Source organism: Heptranchias perlo, chromosome 7, assembly GCF_035084215.1.
Source record: "Heptranchias perlo isolate sHepPer1 chromosome 7, sHepPer1.hap1, whole genome shotgun sequence".
In the NCBI taxonomy this organism is placed as follows: domain Eukaryota; kingdom Metazoa; phylum Chordata; class Chondrichthyes; order Hexanchiformes; family Hexanchidae; genus Heptranchias; species Heptranchias perlo.
The window spans coordinates 61,794,567-61,819,465 of NC_090331.1; the positions used below are offsets into that span (position 1 = coordinate 61,794,567).

The 24,899-nt window shown below is 42.1% G+C and overlaps 1 protein-coding gene across 1 annotated transcript in view; it reads right to left on the bottom strand.

Moving 5' to 3' along the window:
- Positions 1–19,096, bottom strand: part of LOC137323334 (carboxypeptidase inhibitor SmCI-like) — a 44,557-nt gene extending 25,461 nt beyond the window's left edge. The window contains exons 1-2 of the mRNA XM_067986818.1: positions 18,890–19,096; positions 8,347–8,547 (exon numbers count right to left, since the gene is read on the bottom strand). Of these exons, the coding sequence (XP_067842919.1) occupies positions 8,347–8,547; positions 18,890–18,962 (274 nt within the window). The 5' untranslated portion in view covers positions 18,963–19,096. The remainder of the gene's footprint in view (positions 1–8,346; positions 8,548–18,889) is intronic.
- Between the last annotated feature and the right edge of the window lie 5,803 nt (positions 19,097–24,899).

Sequence of the window (24,899 nt, forward strand, 5' to 3'; positions counted from 1 at the left end):
GGTGGGACCTAACAAAGGCCTTAAAGGGTGAGAGAGAGTTGAAGAGGCAGATGGATTTAGGGATGGAATTCCAGAGCATGGGGCCATAGACAGCTGAAGGCACAGACACCAGTGGTGGGGCGAAGGTTGCTGCATTTATTTTCATATACTTTGAAACATATATGAAAATATATACTTTCATATATGTTACTATCAAGCAATTATATTGAGTCTATGACTTTGGTGAAGGTACAACTGGGGTTTATTGTGGAAGCTTAGAAATAGACTGGTTTGCCCTGCTGGTTTACACTTACTTACCTGCTTGCCATAAAGAGGAAAAAGCAAAGCAAAGCTGCCACAGGGGTAACTTAGATCAAAAGCTGAGGATGGCTGTTGTTAGGATCTTAAGGATGAGTTGCTATGTTTCATTGTGCTGTTAGATTGTGTGCAAGAATCCAAGCAAATGGAATCTGCATCAGGAACAAATTAGAGATGCTGTTTAGTCACTAAACCATCGGCGACTTAGCACAAACCAGGGATCAATGCCTTTACCAGTAAACCATCAGGGAATCGGGACAGACAGTTAACTCATGTCTGAAGATCAGAGTATGTCACTCTTGACTCATCCTGTCTTTCAGCATCAAATCTGGACCAGCACCAAACTTGTAGGCTAATAGAAGGAAGGGAGAAATTAAAATACTGATTTAAAAAAAAATCAATGCAGTAAATGTAAAGTTAATAGAGCAATGACGAGTACTTGGACAGCAGTGATGGTTAACAATGACTCTTTATGTGGCCTTATCCTAACTGACTCAGTGAATGCTTTCAGCTTCTTCATTATCATTACTTCAGTTGTTCAACATATTCCCCAGGAAATAAATGCTAGTGAAATGATCATATTCAACTAATAGTGAAACAATTAGCGAAGTTTTTTATAACCATACTTTAAAAATTGTGAATTTAGTCACTTAATGTATGCAAATACAAAGCTCTTTGTCAACAATATTTTCTGTTTGTGTTATTATGGCTGCAGCAGCTTATCCCTCAATGACTGTACGTCATACAGTTCAGGCTTCAAATTATAAAACTGTAGCCTAACCACTAATGCCAATGAATAAATACTGTAACTGAACTCACAGAAACTATGGGAGGGGAGAAGGGTTCTCAGTTTAACATCTCATCCGAAAGACAGCACCCTCCAACTGTGCAGCATTAGACTATCAGCGTACATTATGTGCCCAAGTCTGTGGAGTGGGACTTGAACCCACAGCCTTCTGACTCAGAGGTAAGAGTGCTATCACTGAGCCAAGGCTGACACCTACGATAACACTGCTTAACTGTCTGGGAGCCCTGTCCAAGCCAATGAATTGTTTTTCACCATGTCCACTCCAAGAGCCACTATTTCAGTTCAATAAAGATCTTGCAGTTACAACTTTAATACTGGAATAAACTATCTACTACTTCACTTCTCTTCACCTGTGTTAAACTTTTAGCTGTGTAGTCTTTCCACAATCCTGCAGGAAACTATAAAAATCCACCACCGGGAATTCCCTTGGGGGTTCTCCCCCAGGACACACCAAAACTTCGGCATAAGAACGTCGCAGACCACGTTTATGCCACATAAATGAGGTTTCCACCAATCTCCCAATAAAGTTACAGCGCCAATTGGTAGAACCCTTGAGGAAATTCCTGCCGCACATCTTTTACATTCACATTTCACAAATGATAAAGATTTGAAATACAGTGTATCATACGTAGGTCATCTTGCAATTTTCCTCTAATTTCATCATTATAATGTTGGGAAGCCATTCATTGCTGAGGGTAGAAATTACAATCAGCAATTTCACTGTACAAACACTTAACGTGTTCATACCAAATTCCTGCCTGCTATTTTAAGAGAGACATTTACGTGTTTATTTTAAATGAGTTAACAACTTCTCTGAAATAATGGCGAGAGGAATTTGGTGTAAGCACATTCAGCATGTATACACTAATATCGCCAGAGTCAAAGTAAATGATTAAATTAAGGTAATGTGTCATTTCCACCAATAATAGACATTTTTTTATAACTTCCTTATTACTCTCTTTCCAAATTATACAAATATAAAAGTTTGATTTGTATTTTGCCTTTGTTTGAAAAATAATTTTGGAGTTAAATTCACTGGCTATTACTTACAAGTACTGGCTATTACTTACAAGTACCGGCCACAAAATATCCTGTGCAACTAATCAAATATGATATACCGATTTAATCTCTTTACAAAATGCAATGTGGTGCACAGTTGCGATGATATTATTATAACAGATGAAGTTGAGATCAAGACCACTATATTCTGGGATTGTTATGTTCTGTCTGACAAAGTAGATTATGCTTGTTTACTACAATCAGGGTGAACTGGTTCCAGAGTCACGGGGGTCATTTTGACTTTGGGCGATGGTGTAAAACGGGCGATATCGGATCAGCCACCCCGTTACGCATCTCTCCCAATTTACACTATCGCCCATTGTCAAAATTATCCCCCCAGTGCTTCAAGCTGTATATTGTAAGAAACAGTGGTCCTTAAAGAGTGCTCCGAAAATGGCTTCAATTTTCTTTTCTTTATTTCTATAGGGCCAGGGTGACCCTGACCGGAGAGTTACCTCAGAGCGCCTGTTCAGCACTGGCAGCTCACCGGCTGTGTGCTAATGAGGCCCAACCACCAAAATAACCACTAATATTTCTTGTGCTGTTTTTTGACCGGCCACCAGTGGTCTTTTTCTCCCAAGGGGTTACCAGTCCTATGCCAGAGTACCTGTGTAAATTGGGCAGTAAGTCACCCGACGCTATTTTTAAGCTTCTACTGCCCTGATTACACCGGGTGGATGGAGTTAAAATCAGTCCAATGGAAGTGTCCAGTACGTCTGAACTCGAGAGAATATTTAATTTGTACCAACGACGAAAGGACCCTTAAAACAAACAGCAGATAACAGAAACCAGTTTGAAATTGCTAATTTAGGGCCAGCTGAAATTTCATAAGACACATATGTTCAAAATTTTATGATTGAAACAGGATGGATCTTAGATCCGTTGTGTCAGTGTTGTTTATCTATATGATCAGTGGCATATACAATACGCAATTATATCAGTTCTTTAAGTTACATCATATCCTCTGCATCACTAATGCAAGCTGAATTCATGCTTTAAATAATGTACAGCTGACAATGAATAGTGGGAATGATTTTGAGATCTCAGTGAAGCGTAGCTAGGAATGGCTAGCTGCTAGCTCAGTTAGTCAAAAGCACACTGTGCAGAATGGCCTCAATGTTCTGGGGTCTGCTTGTTTGAATAATTAGAATAAGCTCCTAGCACAGCTTTGGTTGTGTACTGGCAGGTAGTCAATGTGGCAATCTGTAGCAGTTCAAATTTAAAGGGATGTGACTATTTGAAAGTCAGTGGCTGCATATGGGAGCAAATATTGGTTCAGCCTTTATAAAGAGTCAAATGAATTTTAAACATTTGTCAAGGGTGAAATAGTGGCAGGCAAAAATGAAATGAAAAGAAATCCAATGTGGAGGCATAAAACCAAGTCTGTGGGAAGTGGTGGAGCCACACATTACCCAAATCTATTTGATGGCTGACAAAGTGGATGTGTTGCTGCATGAGTGTAGGGCAATCTCCCTAGGGGTTACCAGTGCACCGTGCTTGTCAGGAGGTGGTGGCTATGCTCAATGGTTTGTACAGTATATGGCTGTCATCCACGATGCTCTTCTCTCTCTCTCTTTCGAGAACCCTACCACCCAGGAAAAGTTCTGTGCCCTGTTAAGCTGGTGCCTCCTTTCCACGGGGAAAGTGAAAAGCACATTTTCCTTACAAACAAGATTTCTGTCACTTGTTGGATGCACCTGTAGACAGCCAATTGTCTAATTTGGCATACGTCGCCAGCGGTAGCTTGGGAAGATCCAGTGATGCAAAAGTTTCAAACAGTAGTAACCTTCACACCATGGGCAATTACAGGTACAAGTTGTCCGCAGGTTGGCCTCCAAAAGACAGCAAAGCTGTGTAGCAGCCTCTTTTGTGAGGCAGAAGCACTGAAGACAGGTCTCTCTAGCAAGCCAAGGAAGGACTATCTGGGCTAATATATGGGATGTGTATGTACACTATGCATGAGGTTTAGCTGCACCTGCCTTTCTTGTCCCTTTAGCAACTGCTCTTCCTCCTCTAAATATAGCAACATCATTAGAACCCCCCCCCCAAAGGAATTTCCACCCTGCACACTTTGTTTTGCTACAAGTGAAACAGTACCTAGAAGCAAGGCTGCTGTAAGAAACAGTTATAAATTAAAATCAAACATAAACAGCAACAAAATTTAAAGCTCCAGTGAAAATGCAGATAAAGCAACATAAGCAGTTGAAAAGATGCTAACTTTCCAACCAATAATGAAAGGTGTTGCCCATCTTTAGGAAGCCAACTTTTAAATGCCAAGCCCAATCTACGCAGCGTTGGTCCCACCGGTAAATTTGTGGGGCTCATAGACATCCCAAGTGGATGCCTAAATCAGACATTAGGCCCCTTGAATTAGTTAATGAGGGGACTAATGCCCATTGAAGGACCCCTTTTTCAAAAGTAGTCAGCAATGAGCGGGACAAATGTTGGGCTTGCCCCGCTCAGGATTCTTCAGCGGCCTCTGCTGCCGCCAACAACAGGTAAGGGTAAAAATGTTTGTTGAAAGAAACCCTTCCTGTGGAGCCAGGAGGTGCAGGAGTGCTCCCCCAACTCAACAGGCGTGGAAACCGCCACCCCGCCCCCGGAGTCCGCTCCAACCCCCACCCGGGACTTACCTGAGGGCATCTGCTGCCGAGGCAGACGGCCCTAAATTTACATCTCCCATCGGCCGAGCTGCCTGTGGAGGTGTAACCAGTGTCAGCAGCTCGCCCTGAGAATGTTGTTGAGGCCCGAGGACCAATTTCTATTGATTCTCGGGTCTCTTGGTTTGGGCGAGCGCTGGTGACACAGCAGCGAGTCTGGATCCAAAAACGGTCTCAGATGTATTTTTATCCCTATAACCTCATGACTAAGTACACTTTGTACCTAAATGGCAGTGTACGCTGCTCTTGACTGAGCCTGTCTTTTCGGATCAACTCTGGACCAATGCCAAAATTCTAGGTTCGTACAAGCTGGGAATAAAAGTGAAGTGCGAATTAAAACATGAAATCAATATGTAACGTGAAGTGATTAATGATGAATACTAGGGTGGGAATGATGATTAACTATTAATGTTTAGGGAGTCTTACGTCAATTGGCTTGGTGCATGCTTTCAGTCTTTACATATCAGTGCCCCACTTATTCAGCATATTCCCCTGACAAATAATGTCAGCATAATAACCAAGCAAAATTAGTAAGGCAAGGAATAGGGAAATTATTTATACCTGCTATCTCAAAACTGTGTTTACATTGTTTTAGAGGATCATATGCATACATATATAGTCAAAAATTATTCTTTGGGTCAGAGAAGGATACTCTAAAAACACGCTGCACTGCTGTACTAGCCATTAGTCTGCACAAGTTGCTCCTTTCTTATAAGTGTAATGATTTGAGCTTCCCTTTCAGGCTTACAGCTAGTGCCCTTTAGCTTCAAATTTAAGTTGTGCAATTGAAAAGTTTAGTCATTGCCAAATATCAAGTTGTTTTGCTCTTCCAATTTCATGGAATTCAAGAAGAATTTTCTGTTCCTGAATGTGTTGCCATGGGCCTCTCCTGTCAATTAACACGCATCACACTGTAAGTCCCAACATTACTGTCCTGCTTCAATAATATGTTAGCAGGAAGAAAGCAAATGGTCAGCAGAAACAAGTTAGTGGCTGCTGCTTCTCTGGGACGAGGGAAGTAACTGGACTGGAATTATTAGTAATGTTTTTGAATGATTTTACACTGTTCAATCATTACAGAAATACTTTCAAGCAAAAAACCCTTAAGATTACAACAAGATTTCAAACAAAATGTGCTTAACGCAAGTTACTACGGAGTAAGGGGAGAGAGATTAACCACAGACAATTTCCCTATTGTGATAAACTGAACAGTCTCATCATTAAAAAAGGAATTTCAACCATTGCAATATTTTTAAATATCTCAGCACCATGTGGTATGTGGCCAGAAAACTCTAACTATTTCCCTCACCCCATAGCTCTAAATTTTTTTGCACTGCAAATTGTTGGAAGTGCGAGCTGATAACGAGACATCGAAGACCTTGAGAACAACAGACTATCTCCTTAACATAAGAACATAAGAAATAGGAGCAAGAGAAGGCCATACGGCCACTTGAGCCTGCTCCGCCATTCAATAAGATCATGGCTGATCTTCTTCCTCAACTCCACCTTCCTGCCCTTAATGTCCAAAAATCTAATCGATCTCAGTCATGGAATATATTCAACGACTGAGCAGTCACAACCCTCTGGCGTTGAGAATTCCAAAGATTCACAACCCTCTGAGTGAAGAAATTTTTCCAATGAGATTTAAGGATTGAGAAAGAAACAGAGGAATGATGGAGAAGGAAGATAAATTAGAGTGGGTGAATTAAAGTCAAATCAGATACAAAAGAGAAATAAAGAGCGGGAAAGAAAGATTGGATTAAGAGAAAGAGAAAAAGAGACAGAAAGGAAATATAAGAAAAAAATAAAATATTTTAAATTTTAAAAATCTCTAAATGAGACTCCACAATTTCAATGGTGCCCTTTTTGGGGCCAGAGAGATTGAGTGGCATTGCAGGAACATAAATCGCCTCATTAAAAGGGTCCTTACATTGTATCAGCCCTATCTTTGTGTAATGAGTTTAATTCGTATTTACTGCGCAAATGCAGAAATTTCTTGAAATTCACGAGAAGGTTGAGGGCGAACTGTCATTTTCACGAGGCTAATGGCAGAGCGATGCAAATCGTCCAGCAACTTGTGGTGATTTGCAACTTGCGGGGTATCTCTTCCTCGCCACAAATTGCTGGACAATTTACATACTAATAACGACGTGCGCATTAAACTCGCCGTTAATTTGCCAGCAAATTCTGGCCCAATAAATTGAAAAACCGTGTATTTTATTTTCATACAATCATTCCAAATGTCCCTTAGTGTAACTATTTGCTCACATGACTGATGAATTAGTCATATCAGACAACAAACAACAGGCTAGGTGATATACTTAGCAATGAGTCCACAATAGTGTTGTCTATACTGAAGCAAGGACAAGCTGTCTTGCATCCAGCTGAAAGGAAGAAATAGAGAGATTCAGACAGCTTTTCTCAAGTGACATCAATAGCTTTGAGACTGGCTATATGTGATGTCAGTGTTTACTAACACTATAATGGCTAGGTTGTTATCTGCTCACAACATATCCAGGTAACCTACCGATTTCTGTAGATACCCCAATGGATATATTTTCATTGTTACACTAAGGGACATTTGGAATGATTGTATTTTCCAGCACATTTCCTGGTCTTTTGCTCTTGGAAATATTAAGAGAATATATGTAAAATTGTATTTTGCTGATACAAGCCACACAGTATAAAATAAACTTTTTTTTCATTTTATGTGGATCTCTAAACACTTAGGATTCAATTTTAACCTGGAGCGGGTGTCAGGCAGGTGAGGGGACGAGGCGAGTGCGGAACGCAAGTGCTGACCTAAGCTTTAGGCCTGGGATATTTTAACCCCCAGGCCTCATTTAAATGTCACCGATTCACATCCCACCTCTTCCGGGCAGGAAGAGGGCACAAAGTGGCTGCTGGCAGGGGAAGACCAAGTGGCCAGACGACTCCCAGGTAAGTGGTGGGGAGAAAGTTTCGGGAGAGTCTCACAAGAGGGAAGGGGGGAATTCTGGAGCTGGAAAAGCCATTGCTTTCCTTTTGGGGCCTGGAGGAAATTTTCTGAGTTACTTGGAGGACTTCTTCATCCTTCCCACCAGCTGCCAAGCTGATTCAGCCTGACGGGAAGATCATGGTGGCTTCCCTGCTCAGGCCCCAGATGAAACACCATTGGGTTCCAATGATGGAATGGGACCCTGATTTGCATAAATTCATGAGGCTCCTGCCTGCTTTAGGTGGGCGTCTCATCTGCCTGCAGAACCCTGCAAGTTAATATCGGAGACGGCGGGAAAGGGTCGAGTTCCAAGCACGTAATTACCCACTCATTTTTAACTGCTCACCGGGCAGTTCGGTTTAAAATTGACCCTTTATTCAGCAATTGAGCTGTCCTATTTACTGTATTCCATATTTTGGATGGTTTTACATACGGTAGAAAGGAAGAATTTTTTTATTTATTACATCCTTACATACCACTAAAAAAATAAGATCTAGATATCCTGATTCAACACAGCATGTGTTATATTCCAACAATGAGCTTACCCCTCACTTTACACTTTGCCAGGCATTCTTTCTTGGTTTCAAAGTTGTTTTCATTTCCATTACATCCCCCGTAGATAAACTCTTCACATTTCAATGTGAATATGTTGAAGTAATATCTTTTGTTTATAGCTTTGCAGTGCCCACCATCAGCCTTTAGTGTGCATATTTCATGGCCGTATGGCAGCTCCTGGAGCTTGTCATCTGAATGATAAAAAAGATAAGTGTTATTCTTATTAGATTTAAGTAAATGAAATATTGATTTCAAGTGAAAGTTTCATTTGGTGATGTTTTCCACATAAGATTTTGTGTTAAATTTTCCTATCTCTTGTGTCTGATTTCAGAGTTCTAAAATATCAAGGAAACCCCCCTACTGCCGAAAATGTAATCTTTTTCCATTATGAGCATTGTAAATTAAATCTAACCTGATGCAACACAGTTCTGGTGACAAGATACCTGCTATTACTGTAGTAATTTGCTTCCACTTTCTTTGTTGCTGAGACACCTACTGACTTCAAAATGGTGTCATTTATTTTCCCTATTTCCAGAATACTGTCAGTTTCCACTGGATAGAGCTTAATCTTTAATCTGCTAAATCAACTTGCATGGCATATGCTTAAGTCCAGCAAATAATTGGATGAGAACTTTTAGTATTGGAATGCAGATATGTAACAAGTGCTAAAGGTTTTAGCATGTCTCATCACCTTCATACTGTTGTAAGTACAAATATGCGGCTAACATTCTGACCAACATAAACTTCAAATCAATTACAATATTTAAAAATAATTAAAAATCTAGTATTTTTTTAAATTGCAAACACTTGCAAAATTCCCTGTACAGTTTGAAGATGAAAGAATTTGGGCTTTCCTTTTAAGGGACTGACTTGCATTCATATTTTTATTACAACAGTAACAGAATTTTGAGATCATTGAATCATACAGCACAGAAAGAGAACATTCGATCCATCGTGCCTGCTCTTTGAAGAGCTATCTAATTAGTCCCATTTCTCTGCTCTTTCCCCATGGCCCGGCAAATTTTTCCTTTTCAAGTATACATCCAATTCCCTTTTGAAAATTACTACTGAATCTGCACCCAGCACCCTTTCAGGCAGCGCAGTCCAGATCATAGCACCTCGTTGCGTAAAACAAAAATTCTCCTCATCGCCCCTCTTTTGAGATGTTTTAATCATTAACCATTAGGAATTATTTCAGACTCCGGGGACAGTGGCAGTTGGGGAGTTTGACTGGGGCGGTACACCTGTCACACTGTAACGCAGGTGTCCTAAGGCGAGCTCATGGAGGACAGAAACCTCCCGTGGAGCAGAAGGGCAAAAGCTCGCTTGATCTTGATTTTCAGTATGAATACAGACCGTGAAAGCGGGGCCTCACGATCCTTCTGACCTTTTGGGTTTTAAGCAGGAGGTGTCAGAAAAGTTACCACATGGATAACTGCCTTGTGGCGGCTAAGCGTTCATAGCAACGTCACTTTTTGATCCTTCGATGTCGGCTCTTCCTATCATTGTGAAGCAGAATTCACCAAGCGTTGGATTGTTCACCCACTAATAGGGAACGTGAGCTGGGATTAGACCGTCCTGAGACAGGTTAGTTTTACCCTACTGATGATGTGTTGTTGCAATAGTAATCTTTCAGTAACCATTAGGAACCTTCTTATCAATAGTGATGAAAACCATACGAAGCGGCACTACAGAAGGTGGTTATTAAAGAGTCACTTGTTTGTGAAAAACAAAACTGGTGAGAGATGAGCCCTCGAAAACTATCAGAACTAGTTACCGTTATAGAGTCAACCACGATGAGGCAACATAAAACTCTGAAATAAAGCCAAAGAAAGCTGCACAATCTTAGAACAACGCAGCTCAACTACAACTTAGCTCAGTCAATTGATTGATGCCCCATCTGAAGTGTCCTCAAACCAGTAAAACTCCTTTGTGAGCTACTATTAGCTCTCTAAGATTACAGCATAATGACTAAGACAAAAATATTTCCTCACAAAAATATCACTGTTAAATGTACGGAAGGTACTTACCATGGTTACAATACAGAAGTAGCCCGGAGATGTTATAATGTTTATGTTGATGTCTTTATAAGTCACTACTTTAAATATATGAATCAGAAATACTACAGTATTAAAGTAAAGTGGAAATATTAAGGGAAAATAATTAGTACAAAAAAGGACTTCCGTACCAAATAAAAATCAGTTCTGCACAGGACTGTGGGCCAGAATTTCCACTGGGCAGTAGTGATGGGGGGTGTAGGAAACGTGCAAACTGAGTTTTGAGGGGCAGGAATCCAGCAGTAATCCTCCATGCTACATTTTCCTGTTTCACTGTCAATATAGCACCCAATTTCGGGTGGTAAAGCGGTGGAAAATCGAGGCCTTAATGTCATGAACATTACTTTATATGTTCCTCTAAAATTTGGGAAGGAGGAACAAAATAGTATGTTAGATCTTCAGGAAATATTAATCCAGCAAAGTGAAAACAAATGAAGTGTAGATTCAAGATAGAAAAAACACAGGAAACTGATCAGAAGTGGGATTGCCTACTTTCCTAAAGTCTGTAAGCTTTCAGTTCTGCAATTTACTCCACGTTATGACCATAATCCAATCCATATTGGTCAACAAAGTGCAGAGTACTAAGCAATATCTAATCTGCCACGCAATTCATGCTGGAAATATGCATTCAATAAACTACAACTATATCAATTTAGGATGTGAGATGTGGAACATTAAGCCCTCATGCCTTACGGTATGACAAGTGAAATAAGTTAATCTTCCAGGTTCCTGTATACTTATGGTACAGACACAAACATACATACGAACACACGAATTAAGAGCAGGAGTAGGCCATTCGGCCCCTCGAGCCTGCTCTGCAATTTGATAAGATCATGGCTGATCTGATTGTGACCTCAACCTTACTTTCCCATCTACCTACTATAACCTTTGACTCCCTTGTTAATCAGGAATCTATCTAACTCAGCCTTAAAAATATTCAATGACCCTGCCTCCACCGCTCTCTGGGGTAGGGAGTTCCACAGACTCACGACCCTCAGAGAAAAAATTTCTCCTCATCTCCATCTTAAATGGGAGACACCATATTTTTAAATTGTGATCCCGAGTTCTAGTCTCTCCCGCAAGTGGAAACATCCCCTCAGCATCTACCCCTTCTAGTCCCCTCAGGATCATTACATGTTTCAATAAGATCACCTCTCATTCTTCTAAACTCCAGTCTATACAAGCCCAACTTGTCCAACCTTTCTTCATAAGATAACCCCCTCATCCCAGGAATCAGTCAAGTGAACCTTCTCTGAACCGCCTCCAAAGCAATTATGTCCTTTCTTAAATAAGGAGACCAAAACTGCACACAGTGTTCTAGATGTGGTCCCACCAATGCCCTGTACAACTGGAGCAAAACATCTCTACTTTTATATTCCATTCCCATTGCAATAAATGACAATATTCCATTTGCCTTCCTAAACACTTGATGTATCTGCATATTAACTTCTTGTGATTTATGTACTAGGACACACAGATCCCTCTGTACCTCAGAGTTCTGCAATCTCTCTCCATTTAAATAATACACTGCTTATCTATTCCTCCTGTCAAAGTGGACAAGTTCACATTTTCCCACATTATACTCCATCTGCCAAATTTTTGCCCACTCACTTAACCTATCTATATCCCTTTGCAGACTCCTTACGTCCTCTTCACAACTTACTTTCCTACCTAGCTTTGTGTCATCAGCAAATTGAGTAACCATACATTCGGTCCCTTCATCCAAGTCATTGCTATAGATTGTAAATAGTTGAGGCCCACGCGCTGATACCTGTGGCACTCCACACGTTACATTTTGCCAACCTGAAAATGACCCATTTATGCCTGCTCTCTGTTTCCTGTTAGCTAACCAATCCTTTATCTATGCTAATATGTTACCCCCAACACCATGAGCTCTTATTTTATGTAGTAGCCTTTGATGTGGCACCTTGTCAAAAGCCTTCTGGAAGTCCAAGTACACCACATTCATAGGATCCCCTTTATCCACGTTGCTTGTTACTTCCTCAAAGAATTCTAATAAATTAGTCAAACACGATTTCCCTTCAATAAGCGTGTTGACTCTGCCTGATTGCATTGAGATTTCCAAAGTGCCCTGCTATAACCTCCTTAATAATAGATTCTAGCATTTTCCCTATGACAGATATTAAGCTAACTAGCCTGTAGTTTCCTGCTTTCTGTCTCCCTCCTTTCTTGAATAGAGGAGTTACATTCGCTATTTTCCAATCTGATGGGATCCTTCCAGAATCTAAGGAATTTTGGAAAATTAATACCAATGCATCTACTATCTCTGCAGCCACTTCTTTTAAGACCCTAGGATGAAATCTGTCAGGACCTGGGGACTTGTCAGCTTTTAGTTCTAATAATTTTTTCAAAACCCTTTCCCTGGTGACTGTAAATGATTTAAGTTCCTCGTCCCTTTCACCTCTTGATTCACAATTATTTCTGGTATGTTATTGATATCCTCTACAGTGAAGACGGACGCAAAATATCTGTTCAATTCATCCGCCATTTCCTTATTCTCCATTATTAATTCCACAGACTCACTCTCTAGAGGACCAATGCTCACTTTACTTACTCTTTTCCTTTTTAAATACCTGTAGAAACTCTTACTATCTGTTTTTATATTTCTAGCTAGCTTTCTCTCGTACTCTAATTTCTCCCTCCTTATTATTCTTTTAGTCATTCTTTGCTGTTTTTTATATTCTGTCCAATCTTCTGACCTGCCACTAATCTTCGCGGAATTGTTTGCTTTTTCTTTCAATTTGATACTATCTTTAACTTCCTTACTTAGCCATGGACGGTACGTCCTTCCCCTAGAGTCTTTCTTTCTCACTGGAATGTATTTTCGCTGAGTGTTATGAAATAACTCATTAAATGTCTGTCACTGCATCTCTACTGACCTATCCCTTAACCTAAGTTCCCAGTTCACTTTAGCCAGCTCTGTCTTCATGTCCTCATAATTGCCCTTATTTAAGTTTAAAACACTAGTCTTAGACTTACTCTTCTCTTCCTCAAACTGAATGCGAAATTCAATCATATTGTGATCACTGCTACCTAGAGGCTCCTTTACAATGAGGTCATTAATTAATCCTGTCTCATTACACATTACCAGATCTAGAATAGCCTGCTCTATGGTTGGCTCTAGAACGTCCCGCTCTATGAAACTGTCCCAAAAGCACTCTATGAACTCATCTTCCAGGCTACCTTTGCCAATCAGATTCTTCCAATCTATACGTAGATTAAAATCACCCATGATTATCGCTGTTCCTTTCTCACATTATTTCTTCCTGTATACCCTGTCCTACAGTGTGGTTACTATTAGAGGGCCTATAAACTACTCCCAGAAGTGGCCTCTTGCCTTTACTATTTCTTATCTCTACCCAAACTGATTCTACATCTTGGTCTTTAGAATTAAGGTAATTTCTCTCTATTATACTCATGTCATTAATTAACAGAGCTACCCCTCCACCTTTTCCTAGCTTCCTGTCCTTCCGAAATGTCAAGTACCCTTGAATATTTAGGTTCCAGCCTTTGTCATCAACTAACACAATTAACAGATTGCACACAAGTGCTCCTAATTTGGCTTTTCCGCATAAAATACACACTTGGGCATGCCAAAGCAACCTCATGAACTATCTCACAGGAAATTGTATTCACTACAACCTTCCTCATCTTAAACAAATGTTAAAGTTGCTTACCTTCTGGTTGACAACTTTGAGCACAGACATCATTTGATGTAAGGTCAGAAATCATTTGCTGTAAGGTTGGAGACAACCCAATTAAATTTTATGGGAAAGAGGAAATTAATCCTAAAGTTAACGAATTGTTTAACTTCAAAAGTTACAGATTGAGAGGAGAGTCACAAGGCCAGAAATGCCTGGTTATAAGTGACAGCTGTTTCTTGTCTAATTCCTGGTTGGTTAGTGACATCCTACCTACATTTTTATTTCAGTGCATATATAATTTATAGTTAGAAAAAGTGGAAGAGCTCAATTTATCAACCATCCCCATTCCTTTTTCCAGCCAGTATGGCATTGCTGCTTTATAGCAATATGTAAGACAGCAGCAATATTTAATGGAATACAAATCCTCCGCTGCTTTGCTTGGGGGAGTCTCTGGAAGATCTGAGAAAATTAGCCAAGCCCTGTGCAAACAAAAATGTATTCTACCTGTTCTTGCACGTCTGCGCGAACAAATGACATCATAGAGGTGGTTAATATCTGAGCCGCATCAGATTCTCATTCTAATTTTTGTAGTGTAACAACAATAGCAGCCAGGGAATAAAATCGTTTGCATCTTTTGAAATGTAAAATTCTTCCAGGTCAATGTACTGTTAAACTGAATAAAGGTAACTGGCACAAGAACCAGAGGCGAGATGAAGAGAATTTTTTTTACGCAGCGAGTTGTTATGATCTGGAATGCCCTGCCTGAGAGGGTGGTGGAAGCAGATTCAATAATAACTTTCAAAAGGGAATTGGATAAATACTTGAAGGGGAAAAATATGCATCGCTATGGGGAAAGGACAGGGAAATGGGACTAATTGGATAGCTCTTTCAAAGAGCCAGCACAGGCACGATGGACCAAATGGCCTCCTTATGTGTTGTATCAATCTATGATTCTATGAATAATATATAACCCTGAAATAATATATATCCCAAAAATACAAGACAAATGTACAGTCATTACCAGCTGTAACTCATCATTCCTTGGAATTCTAAGTAATAATTCTGTGTCATTATCCTAGGCACTGATTCCATGTTTACTCAGTATTTCTGCAATGGTGGACTTTACTGTTCAAGTTAATTACACTCTGTGAACTAAATTATTTTCCAGGTGCCATACACTTCTAGATATCAAAGAAATCTATGAATTTTACCAAGTTCCACAAATTCCAGCCCCAATCTCTTTGCCCTTGGGATCAGCAATTTAGATATTTCACTGAAAGAACAAAATAAGTACTTTTTAAAATGAAATATATTTACCTCATTGCTGGTGCCAACAACTGATGTTACATACATAGTATTACATAGTATTTATAGCACAGAAACAGGTCATTCAACCCAACAAGTCTATGCCGGCGTTTGTGCTCCACATGAGCTTCCTCCCACCTTACTTCATCTCACCCCATCAACATATCCTTCTATTCTTTTCTCCCTCATGTACTTATCTAGCTTCCCCTTAAATGCACATAAGCTATTCATCTCAACTACTCTATGTGGTAGCAAGTTCCACATTCTGACCACTCTCAGAGTAAAGAAGTTTCTCCTGAAGTCCTCTGGATTTATTAGTGAATATCTTATATTTATGGCCCTTAGTTTTGGACTCCCCACAAGTGGAAACATCTTCTCTACATCTACCCTATCAAACCCATTCTTAATTTTAAAGACCTCTATAAGGTCACCTCTCAGTCTTCTCTTTTCAAGGGAAAAGAGCCCCAGCTTGTTCAGTCTTTCCTGATTGTTATAAACTCTCAGCTCTGCTATCATCCTTGTAAATCTTTTTTACACCTTCTCCAGTGTCTGTACATCCTTTTTATAATATGGAGACCAGGGGGTCGATTTTAGCACCCGCGATCGGGTGCGTTCCTGACGGGGGGGGGCCACGAAAATCGGGGATTCCTGGGGCAGGTCGGGAGCCCGGCTCCAACCCGCCTACTTCCGGGTTTCCCAGCAACGCGCTGACATGCGTGCGCAGCCCCCGCATGTGGGACTCCCACCGGTAATTAAAGCCGGCGGGGTGCCACTGAAGGTATTTATTTTGGTATTTCAGGTCGTTTACAGACCTGATTAACGAGATATTTTAGGAGGGTTGGGATTTTACAAACAACTGGGACCGTTTCCCGTACTGGGGGAAACACTCCCAATTCAAATGGATGTGTTGCAGCCATCAGCCTGTGGCAGCTGCAAAGGTCCATTTGACAGGTGTGGGGGGGAGACCCTCACTCATTGCAGGAGGTCACTCTGTCACTTTGGACAAAGTTTGGCCTCCACCACCCTCCTCCTGACAATAAAATTCACCAACTTGCACACTTACCCCAGTGTCCAGACACATTTACCTACCTTGCGGACCCCCTCAGATGTACATCTTCCGGATGGGGGCCGTCGTAGCTGCAGTCATGACCTCCTCGGAGGGCGAACAGCATCACCAGCCTCGCTGGCCACGCCATCCACCTCTGACACGTGGAGCTCCACAACACAGTGCTGTGACACATCCACCTGCACAGCAGGAGGGAGGGCAACAGCAGAGAGATGCGTCACAGAGGGCACTACCCTCGCCACAGAGTCCACAGACTGAGGCTCAGCTTCCTGGACCTCTCTGAGCAGCCGTGCACACGGAGGCTCAGAGTCACTCGACATGTAGTTGTGGACATCTGCAGCCTCCTTCATGCCGAGCTGCTCCCGGCTGGCCCGAGCACCATCTTCTTACCTGTCGCTGTCAAAGTCACCACTGCCCTCAACAACTTCTCCTCCGCATCCTTCCAGGATGCCACCGGGGACATCGCCGACATTTCTCAGTCGTCTGCACAAAAGAGCCCTGCAAATACACCTACACCCACTCTGCAGTGACACAATGGGTGTCATCAGTTGTGGGTCTTCATTGTGATCCTCAGGAAAGGGCATTATTGCACAAACCAGACAAGATTCGCAAAGACGTGGCAGTAGTGGTGCCAATATATGTGATGTGAGTTGGTCAGAAATTAAATATAAGTAAAAACCATGACAAACCCTCAAACACCCTTGTGCATCCCCTTCATGCTCACAACACGTTTGCCTTACGCTTCCTACTGCACATATGTGATGCATGCCCTGTGGCTGCAGCACAGGTCGTGGCAGGTTAAGTGAGGCTGACTGTGAAAGAGATGCATGAGAGGGTGAGTATGAGATAGAGCCATGAGATTGTATGAGGATTGGGTTGAGTGGTAGTGGCGGGATGAGTACTGGCGAGGTGAGTCAGTGCAGGTAAGATGAGGATGAGGTTTGAGTGGGTGTGAGGAGTGATGTGACAGAGTAGTGTTGGCAGTGCAGAAGGAGATGTGGGGTGGGGGCGGTGATGTGGCGGTAAGTGTACTCACTTTGGCTGACCTACTTAGGTCATTGCAGCGCCTCCTGCACTGTATGCAGGTGCGCGATATGTTGGTGGTGCAGGTGACCTCCTCTGCCATCTCGAGTCAGGCCTTCCTGGTGGCGGAGGCGGGCCACTTCCTCCCGCCTGCCAGGGGAAAGATCTCTGTCCTCCCCTCCTCTTCACCCCATCCAATGATACCTGGAGTGAGGCATCATTGAACCTGGGAGCAGCCTTCCACCTGGGCTGCTCCATGCTGTAATTTTTTCTATTTGTTGCAGCATCAGTCAGTGGAGGACTGCCCCTTTAAATAGAGCTCCTCCAGCTGACAGACCTTACTGTGCATGCGCAGTCCGCCCACCGCGCAGCTCAGCAGCGGGGAACCCGGAACAAGAGGTAAGTGGCTCCAATCAGCGTGCGATTGCGTGCGGGGCAGACTGATTTCACCGGGCGCGTTACCCACACGCCCAAACGCCCCCCCGCCGCCCTGGTAATATCGGGCCCCAGAACTGAGCACAATGTGGTCTAACCAAGTTTCTATACAAGTTTAACACAACTTCTCTGCTTTTGAATTCTATTCCTCTAGAATGAACCTCAATGCTTTGTTTGCATTTTTTATATCTTTGTTAACTTGTGTCGCTACTTTTAATGATTCGTGAATCTGTACTCCTCGATCCCTTTGTTCCTGCTAAATTATGCAGGTTGAAAATAAATAGAAAACAGGAAATATGCACATTAGTACAAAGCACAAGGATTTAACTAAATCATAGTTATTTGGGATATTTTTTAATGAGAACAGGCCAAAAACTGTAACAATTCAGAACGGAGCCATCAGCAGCTAGTTCTGGAGCACTACACTGCTGAAAACTATTACCTACTATTTTGAGCATGTCAAATATGGAGCACGTGGACAGTGAAATGAAAAATCCAAATAACTGTACAATTTAGTTCTAAGTATAAAGCATTGCATCGAAGTTAGTAGGTTAACCCACCATAGTTGTACTGTTACTTCATTCAACTGGAACCCATAAATGATGGGTTATGGTAAGTTGTAACCCATTGTCTTTTTCTTGCTCAGTTATAAGTGTGGGTCAGTGGGAAAGTCAGTTCTTGAGATCTTTAGTTGAGTTGATTTTTCAGGCTCCACAGTACGTGCACCAATGTCCTACTGCTCTGATATTTCTCCTTTATACTTCACACTTACACTTAGTACATTCATCATTACTGCCTTGGGGAGCTCGACTTTTACAAGACTTGCAAGAGAGTTCCACCCAAAACTTTCTGGCGAAAGGGTTTACATATTTTCGAACTGTGCGCGCTCAGTAACGCACTCAAATACTGATGAGCTGTGCAAGTTTGATCGCAACGAGGATGCAAGTCAACGATTCCCTAAACAGTGCTTACTGGTCTTTACCTGATGTCTGGGCAGTCGCGTCGCAATCCACAGCGAGCAGGAGCACGGCCGCATTCAGCAGAGTGAAGAACATGCTGGACCTGAGAATGGCTCGCTCTCACCTCAGGGTGGCTGAGATTGCTGCAAGTCGGCGCCGATCTCTCCACTTCTCCTCTTCTGCTCTTGCTCTCGAAGTTCTCGAAAGAAAAGTCCCACCTACTTCCGGCTGCTGGATGACTTCACACTGAGAAGCAGGACTATTACCCCATCTGTAACCATCAAGTTATCACATCCTGTGACACATCCAGTAATCATTACAAGTGACGTGTCGTCGGTTAGTGTTCATTATTTCTGATCGATAAAGAACAAATCAAATCAAGTGTGGAGGTTGATGTAACAGCAGGGTCCGTTGTTTTCTGAAAAATCACCTCACACACTTAACGTATGTTTTTCTTGCTCAGCAACTGGATACAGCTACATTCAAAAGAGTTTTTGAAATTATGCAACATCCATGCCAGTGCAAATGTGCCAAAAAAAAACTGACAAGAAGGTTTCTGTCTTGACCATATTCCTCCAAATAGGTTATTGGATATGTGGCATTGACATCAACTTCCGATGGTAAAATTATCAGAGGTATGGAGGAAGGGATGTGGATTATTATAATTTTTTATTGTAAATGAAAATGCTATGAAGAATAGAATTGTGATCCTCTTTCGACTCAACAATATCATTAAACACCCCCTTCCATTGGGCACGGAAGGAGTTTTAAAATGCCCTTTAGAGTGCACAACTTTGGGTTTCGCCACTGAGCCAGTCTCACCTGTGATTACTGAATGACATGGATGCATTTCACAGTGGTACACTGCCCATCTTTCTATTGTTTGCATGCATCCCAAAGATAAAGATTATGAGCAAATGTGAATCGCTATGGGATCGGAGTGCTGTTGTCCAATTACCAAAGGCATGAAAGCAGCACTGATAAGATTTGGTCATGTTTCAGTGGAGGCAAAATGCGTTAACCTGCAACTAAAAGGATTGTTACTGAGGTCTGTAGTTACTGCCACTCTTACATGAACATGTTCTTAATGCTGCTTCAAAGAGCTGAAGTACATCTGATACTTTTCCTGTTTCCACATTGTGGTATATGAGACATTATTACTGTCAAGTCGCCTTTACCATTAGCAATGTCTAGCTTCGGAATATAATTTATATTGTGAAAATTTAAACTTTCATATAAGCTTCTCCCCCCCTCAGTTTTCTCCTCTCCTCTCCTGCTCTCCTTTCCTCTTCCCTCCCTTTCCTCTTTCTCCCTCTCCCCACAATACTGGCGTAAATTCTTTGGGCACCAGAAGACCTATGGGGGGGATGAGGGGGGTGGGGGGGGGTGCAGAAATTAGTCTGGGCTTGTTTCTGCTGGCAGCGGCCCTCAGGTAAGTTATGGGAGGGGAGTTGGATCGGGCAATGGGGAGGGGGGAGCGATCGCCAGGACTGCAAAATCAGGGGGAGCAATCACACTCCTCCTGGCTCCGCAGAAAGGTTTTTTCTTAAATAAAATAAAATACATACTTTTGGTTGGTGGTTGTGGGGGCCGCTGAAGAATCCTAATAGGGAAGACGCGAAGCCTGCCTCGCTCATCAAGAACTAGTTTCTCAAAGGGTCCTTCACAGATGTTAGGCCCCTCTTGAACATATTTAAAGGGCCTAACATCTGTTTTAGGCAGCTGCCTGGGTGCCTAAAATCCGGTTCCCACAAATTTAGCAGTTGGACCAATGTCTGCGCAGTTTGGGCTGAGAATCAGGCTCAATGCATACTAATTTCTACCCCATGGTGCGTTATCCAGGTAAGTGAAACAGTGAGTGTGGACAATGTTACAGTCCAATCCAATCCAGTTATCAACCAATATCCATACATGTGCACGTTCCAGCAAAGATTGCTTCATAGTGATCAGGAGTAGGGATGCTGACTTATTTTCTCACTCCATAGCACATAGTGCTATGGGATTTTTTATGTCCACCTGAGAGGGTTTAATATCTCATCTGAAAGCAGGCGCATCTGATAGTGGAACACTCCCCTAAGTGTCAGCATGAAGTGTCAGCTATATTATGTGTTCAAGGCAATGGAGCGGTACTTGAACCCATGACTTTCTGATGCAGAGGTGAGTGTGCTACCACTGAGTCAAGGCTGACCCTTCTTAAAACGCATCTTTTTGACCAAGCTTTTGGTCTCTCCTCATTTGAGATTATGGCAAGTATACGTATGATTAGAGACTATGCTAAGAGAAAGCAAGTTGCATCTTTGCGTATTTATATATCAAGGGAAAAATATATCTCACTGTGTTAAACTTTGTACTGTTTGTTTATCTATCTTAAGCAAATGAAACTATTTGATCAAAGCCTGTGTCTCGACTCAGTAAGACTGTTTATCTGTTTATTCAGTCTGCTATCTTTATAACAAGGAGAGCCCATGTGGCAGTATGTGATATATTTCAGTCGTTGGTGTATGGAGTCAGGAACTTTATTATGATCTCTGATCGTTTCTCTAAATATTGGGTTGCAAAAGGTGCACTCCAAATCATGCAGAAGAAAAAATTTGCTTTCATATAGCACCTTTCATGACTTCAGGACATCCCAAAGTGCTTCGCACTTTTGAAGTGTAGTCACTGTTATAATGTAGGGAAAGGGGACAGCCAATTTGTACAAAGCAAGGTCCCAAAACAGCAATGAGATAAATGTCTGGATAATTCTTTTTGGTGTTGTTGAAGGATAACTGTTGGTCAGGACAGCTGAAGAACTGCCCAGTTCTTCCCAAATATTGCCATGGGATTTTTATGTCCACCTGAGAGGGCATCAGTTTGTCACTACTGTGTTGAAGTGTCAGCCCAGATAATATATTCAATCTTAACCATGGCAAAGGTCACTTTTATTGCACTCCCTAGTAGATTGATGTTAACTATAATTTTCTTTTTAATGACAAGACTTTGAATGTGAGTCTGAATTTAAGAGTTTACCATGAACCTATCACTGTGTCATCAGATGGTGAGGATTGGGAATGGATAAAGAAGTCATGGCCATTTCCCATTCAATTCTCAAATGTGTGTCAGTGGGCTGCAGTCTGAAGGTATGGGAAGCAATTTCAAGGACATTCTCATGTCATCCGATGTGCATTTTTTTCTTTTTTTATTCGTTCACGGGATGTGGGCGTCGCTGGCAAAGCCGGCATTTATTGCCCATCCCTAATTGCCCTCGAGAAGGTGGTGGTGAGCGACAATGAAGGAACGGCGATATATTTCCAAGTCGGGATGGTGTGTGACTTGGAGGGGAACGTGCAGGTGGTGTTGTTCCCATGCGCCTGCTGCCCTTGTCCTTCTAGGTGGTAGAGGTCGCGGGTTTGGGAGGTGCTGTCGAAGAAGCCTTGGCGAGTTGCTGCAGTGCATCCTGTACACACTGCAGCCACAGTGCGCCGGTGGTGAAGGGAGTGAATGTTTAGGGTGGTGGATGGGGTGCCAATCAAGCGGGCTGCTTTATCTTGGATGGTGTCGAGCTTCTTGAGTGTTGTTGGAGCTGCACTCATCCAGGCAAGTGGAGAGTATTCCATCACACTCCTGATTTGTGCCTTGTAGATGGTGGAAAGGCTTTGGGGAGTCAGGAGGTGAGTCACTCGCCGCAGGATACCCAGCCTCTGACCTGCTCTCGTAGCCACAGTATTTATATGGCTGGTCCAGTTAAGTTTCTGGTCAATGGTGACCCCCAGGATGTTGATGGTGGGGGATTCGGCGATGGTAATGCCGTTGAATGTCAAGGGGAGGTGGTTAGACTCTCTCTTGTTGGAGATGGTCATTGCCTGGCACTTATCTGGCGCGAATGTTACTTGCCACTTATGAGCCCAAGCCTGGATGTTGTCCAGGTCTTGCTGCATGCAGGCTCGGACTGCTTCATTATCTGAGGGGTTGCGAATGGAACTGAACACTGTGCAGTCATCAGCGAACATCCCCATTTCTGACCTTATGATGGAGGGAAGGTCATTGATGAAGCAGCTGAAGATGGGCATTGTTTGTCATCGCAGCATCCGTCCACCAAACATCCAAACCATTCATGACACACTTTACAAAGTCATTTTCCTATTTATTGAAATTTTCTTTAAACATCACTTTTGCATATTTTCTACTTTAAAGCACTTGTGTCCTTTTCTTTTTTTATGGTATCTCAGATCATGTCAATCCCAGATTAAGGAGAATATTGCGGTGCTGGAGAGAGAGGATGTCTCGAGAGGTCAAGGGCAGAATCTATTTGGTTAGAGTTAAGAAACAATAGAGGTGCAATTACATTACTCAGTGTATTCTATAGGCCACCAACTAGTGGGAAGGATATATGCAGGGAAATTAGAGAGGTGCAAGAACTATAGAGTAGTGATAATGGGGGACTTCTACTATCCTAATATAGACTGGAATAGTAATGGTGTAAAGGACAACGAGGGGGAGGAATTTCTGAAGTATGTTCAGGAGAACTTTCTTGATCAGTATGTTTCCAGCCTAATGAGGAAGGAGGCATAGCTGGATCTGGTTCTGGGGAATGAGATGGGCCAAGTGGAACAAGCGTCAGCAGGGGAACATTTAGAGAACAGTAATCATAGCATCATAAGGTTTAGATTAGTAATGGAAAAGGACAAGGAGTAATCGAGAGTGAAAATACTTAATTGGAAGAGGGCCAATTTCAGTGGGTTGAGAACGGACCTGGCCCGGGTAAATTGGAATCAAAGATTGGCAGGCAAAACTGTAATCGAACAATGGTTTGGGTACATTCTAGGTACAGTCCCATGACGGGGAAAGGTAGGGGAAGCAAAGTCAGAGTTCCCCGGATGACGAAAGAGATGGAGAGTAAGATGAAGCAGAAAAAGGTGGCATTTGACAGATGTCAGGGTGATAATGAAAGTGAGAACCAGGCTGAATTTAGAAAGTACAGAGGAAAAGTGAAAAAGGAAATAAGAGGGGCAAAGGGAATAGACTGGCAGCTAACATGAAAGGGAATCCAAAAATCTTCTATAGGCATATAAACAGGTAGTAAGAGGAGGGGTGCGGCCGATTAGGGACCAAAAAGGAGATCTACGCATGCAGGCAGAGGGCATGGCTGAAATACTAAATGAATACTTTGCTTCTGTCTTTGCCACGGAAGAAGATGCTGCCAAAGACACAGTAAAAGAGGAGGTAGTTGAGATACTGGATGGGCTAAACATTGATAAAGAGGAAGTACTAGAAAGGCTGGCTGTACTTAAAGTAGATATGTCATCTGGTCCAGATGGGATGTACCCTAGGTTGCTGAGGGAAGTAAGGGTGGAAATTGCAGAGCTGTTGGCCATAATCTTCCAATCCTCCTTAGATATGGGGATGGTGCCAGAGGACTGGGGTATTGCAAATGTTACACCCTTGTTCAAAAAAGGGTGTAAGGATAAACCTGGCAACAACAGGCTAGTCAGTTTAACCTCGGTGGTGGGGAAGCTTTTAGAAATGATAATCCAGGACAAAATTAATAGTCACTTGGACAAGTGTGGATTAATAAAGGAAAGCCAGCATGGATTTGTTAAAGGCAAATTGTGTTCAACTAACTTGATTGAGTTTTTTTATGAGGGTTGATGAGGGCAATGAGGTTGATGTGTATATGGACTTTCAAAAGGCATTTGATAAAGTGCCACATAATAGTTTTGTCAGCAAAATTGAAGCCCATGGAATAAAAGGGGCAGTGGCAGCATGGATACGAAATTGGCTAAGTGACAGGAAACAGAGAGTAGTGGTGAACAGTTGTTTTTCTGACAGGAGGAAGGTATACAGTGGGGTTCCCCAGGGGTCAGTACAAGGACCACTGCTTTTTCTGATATATATTAATGATTTGGATTTGGATTTAGAGGGCACAATTTCAAAATTTGCAGATGACACAAAACTTGGAATTGTAGTGAACAGTGAGGAGGATAATAATAGACTTCAAAAGGACATAGACAAGCTGGTGGAATGGGCGGACACATGGCAGATGAAATTTAACGC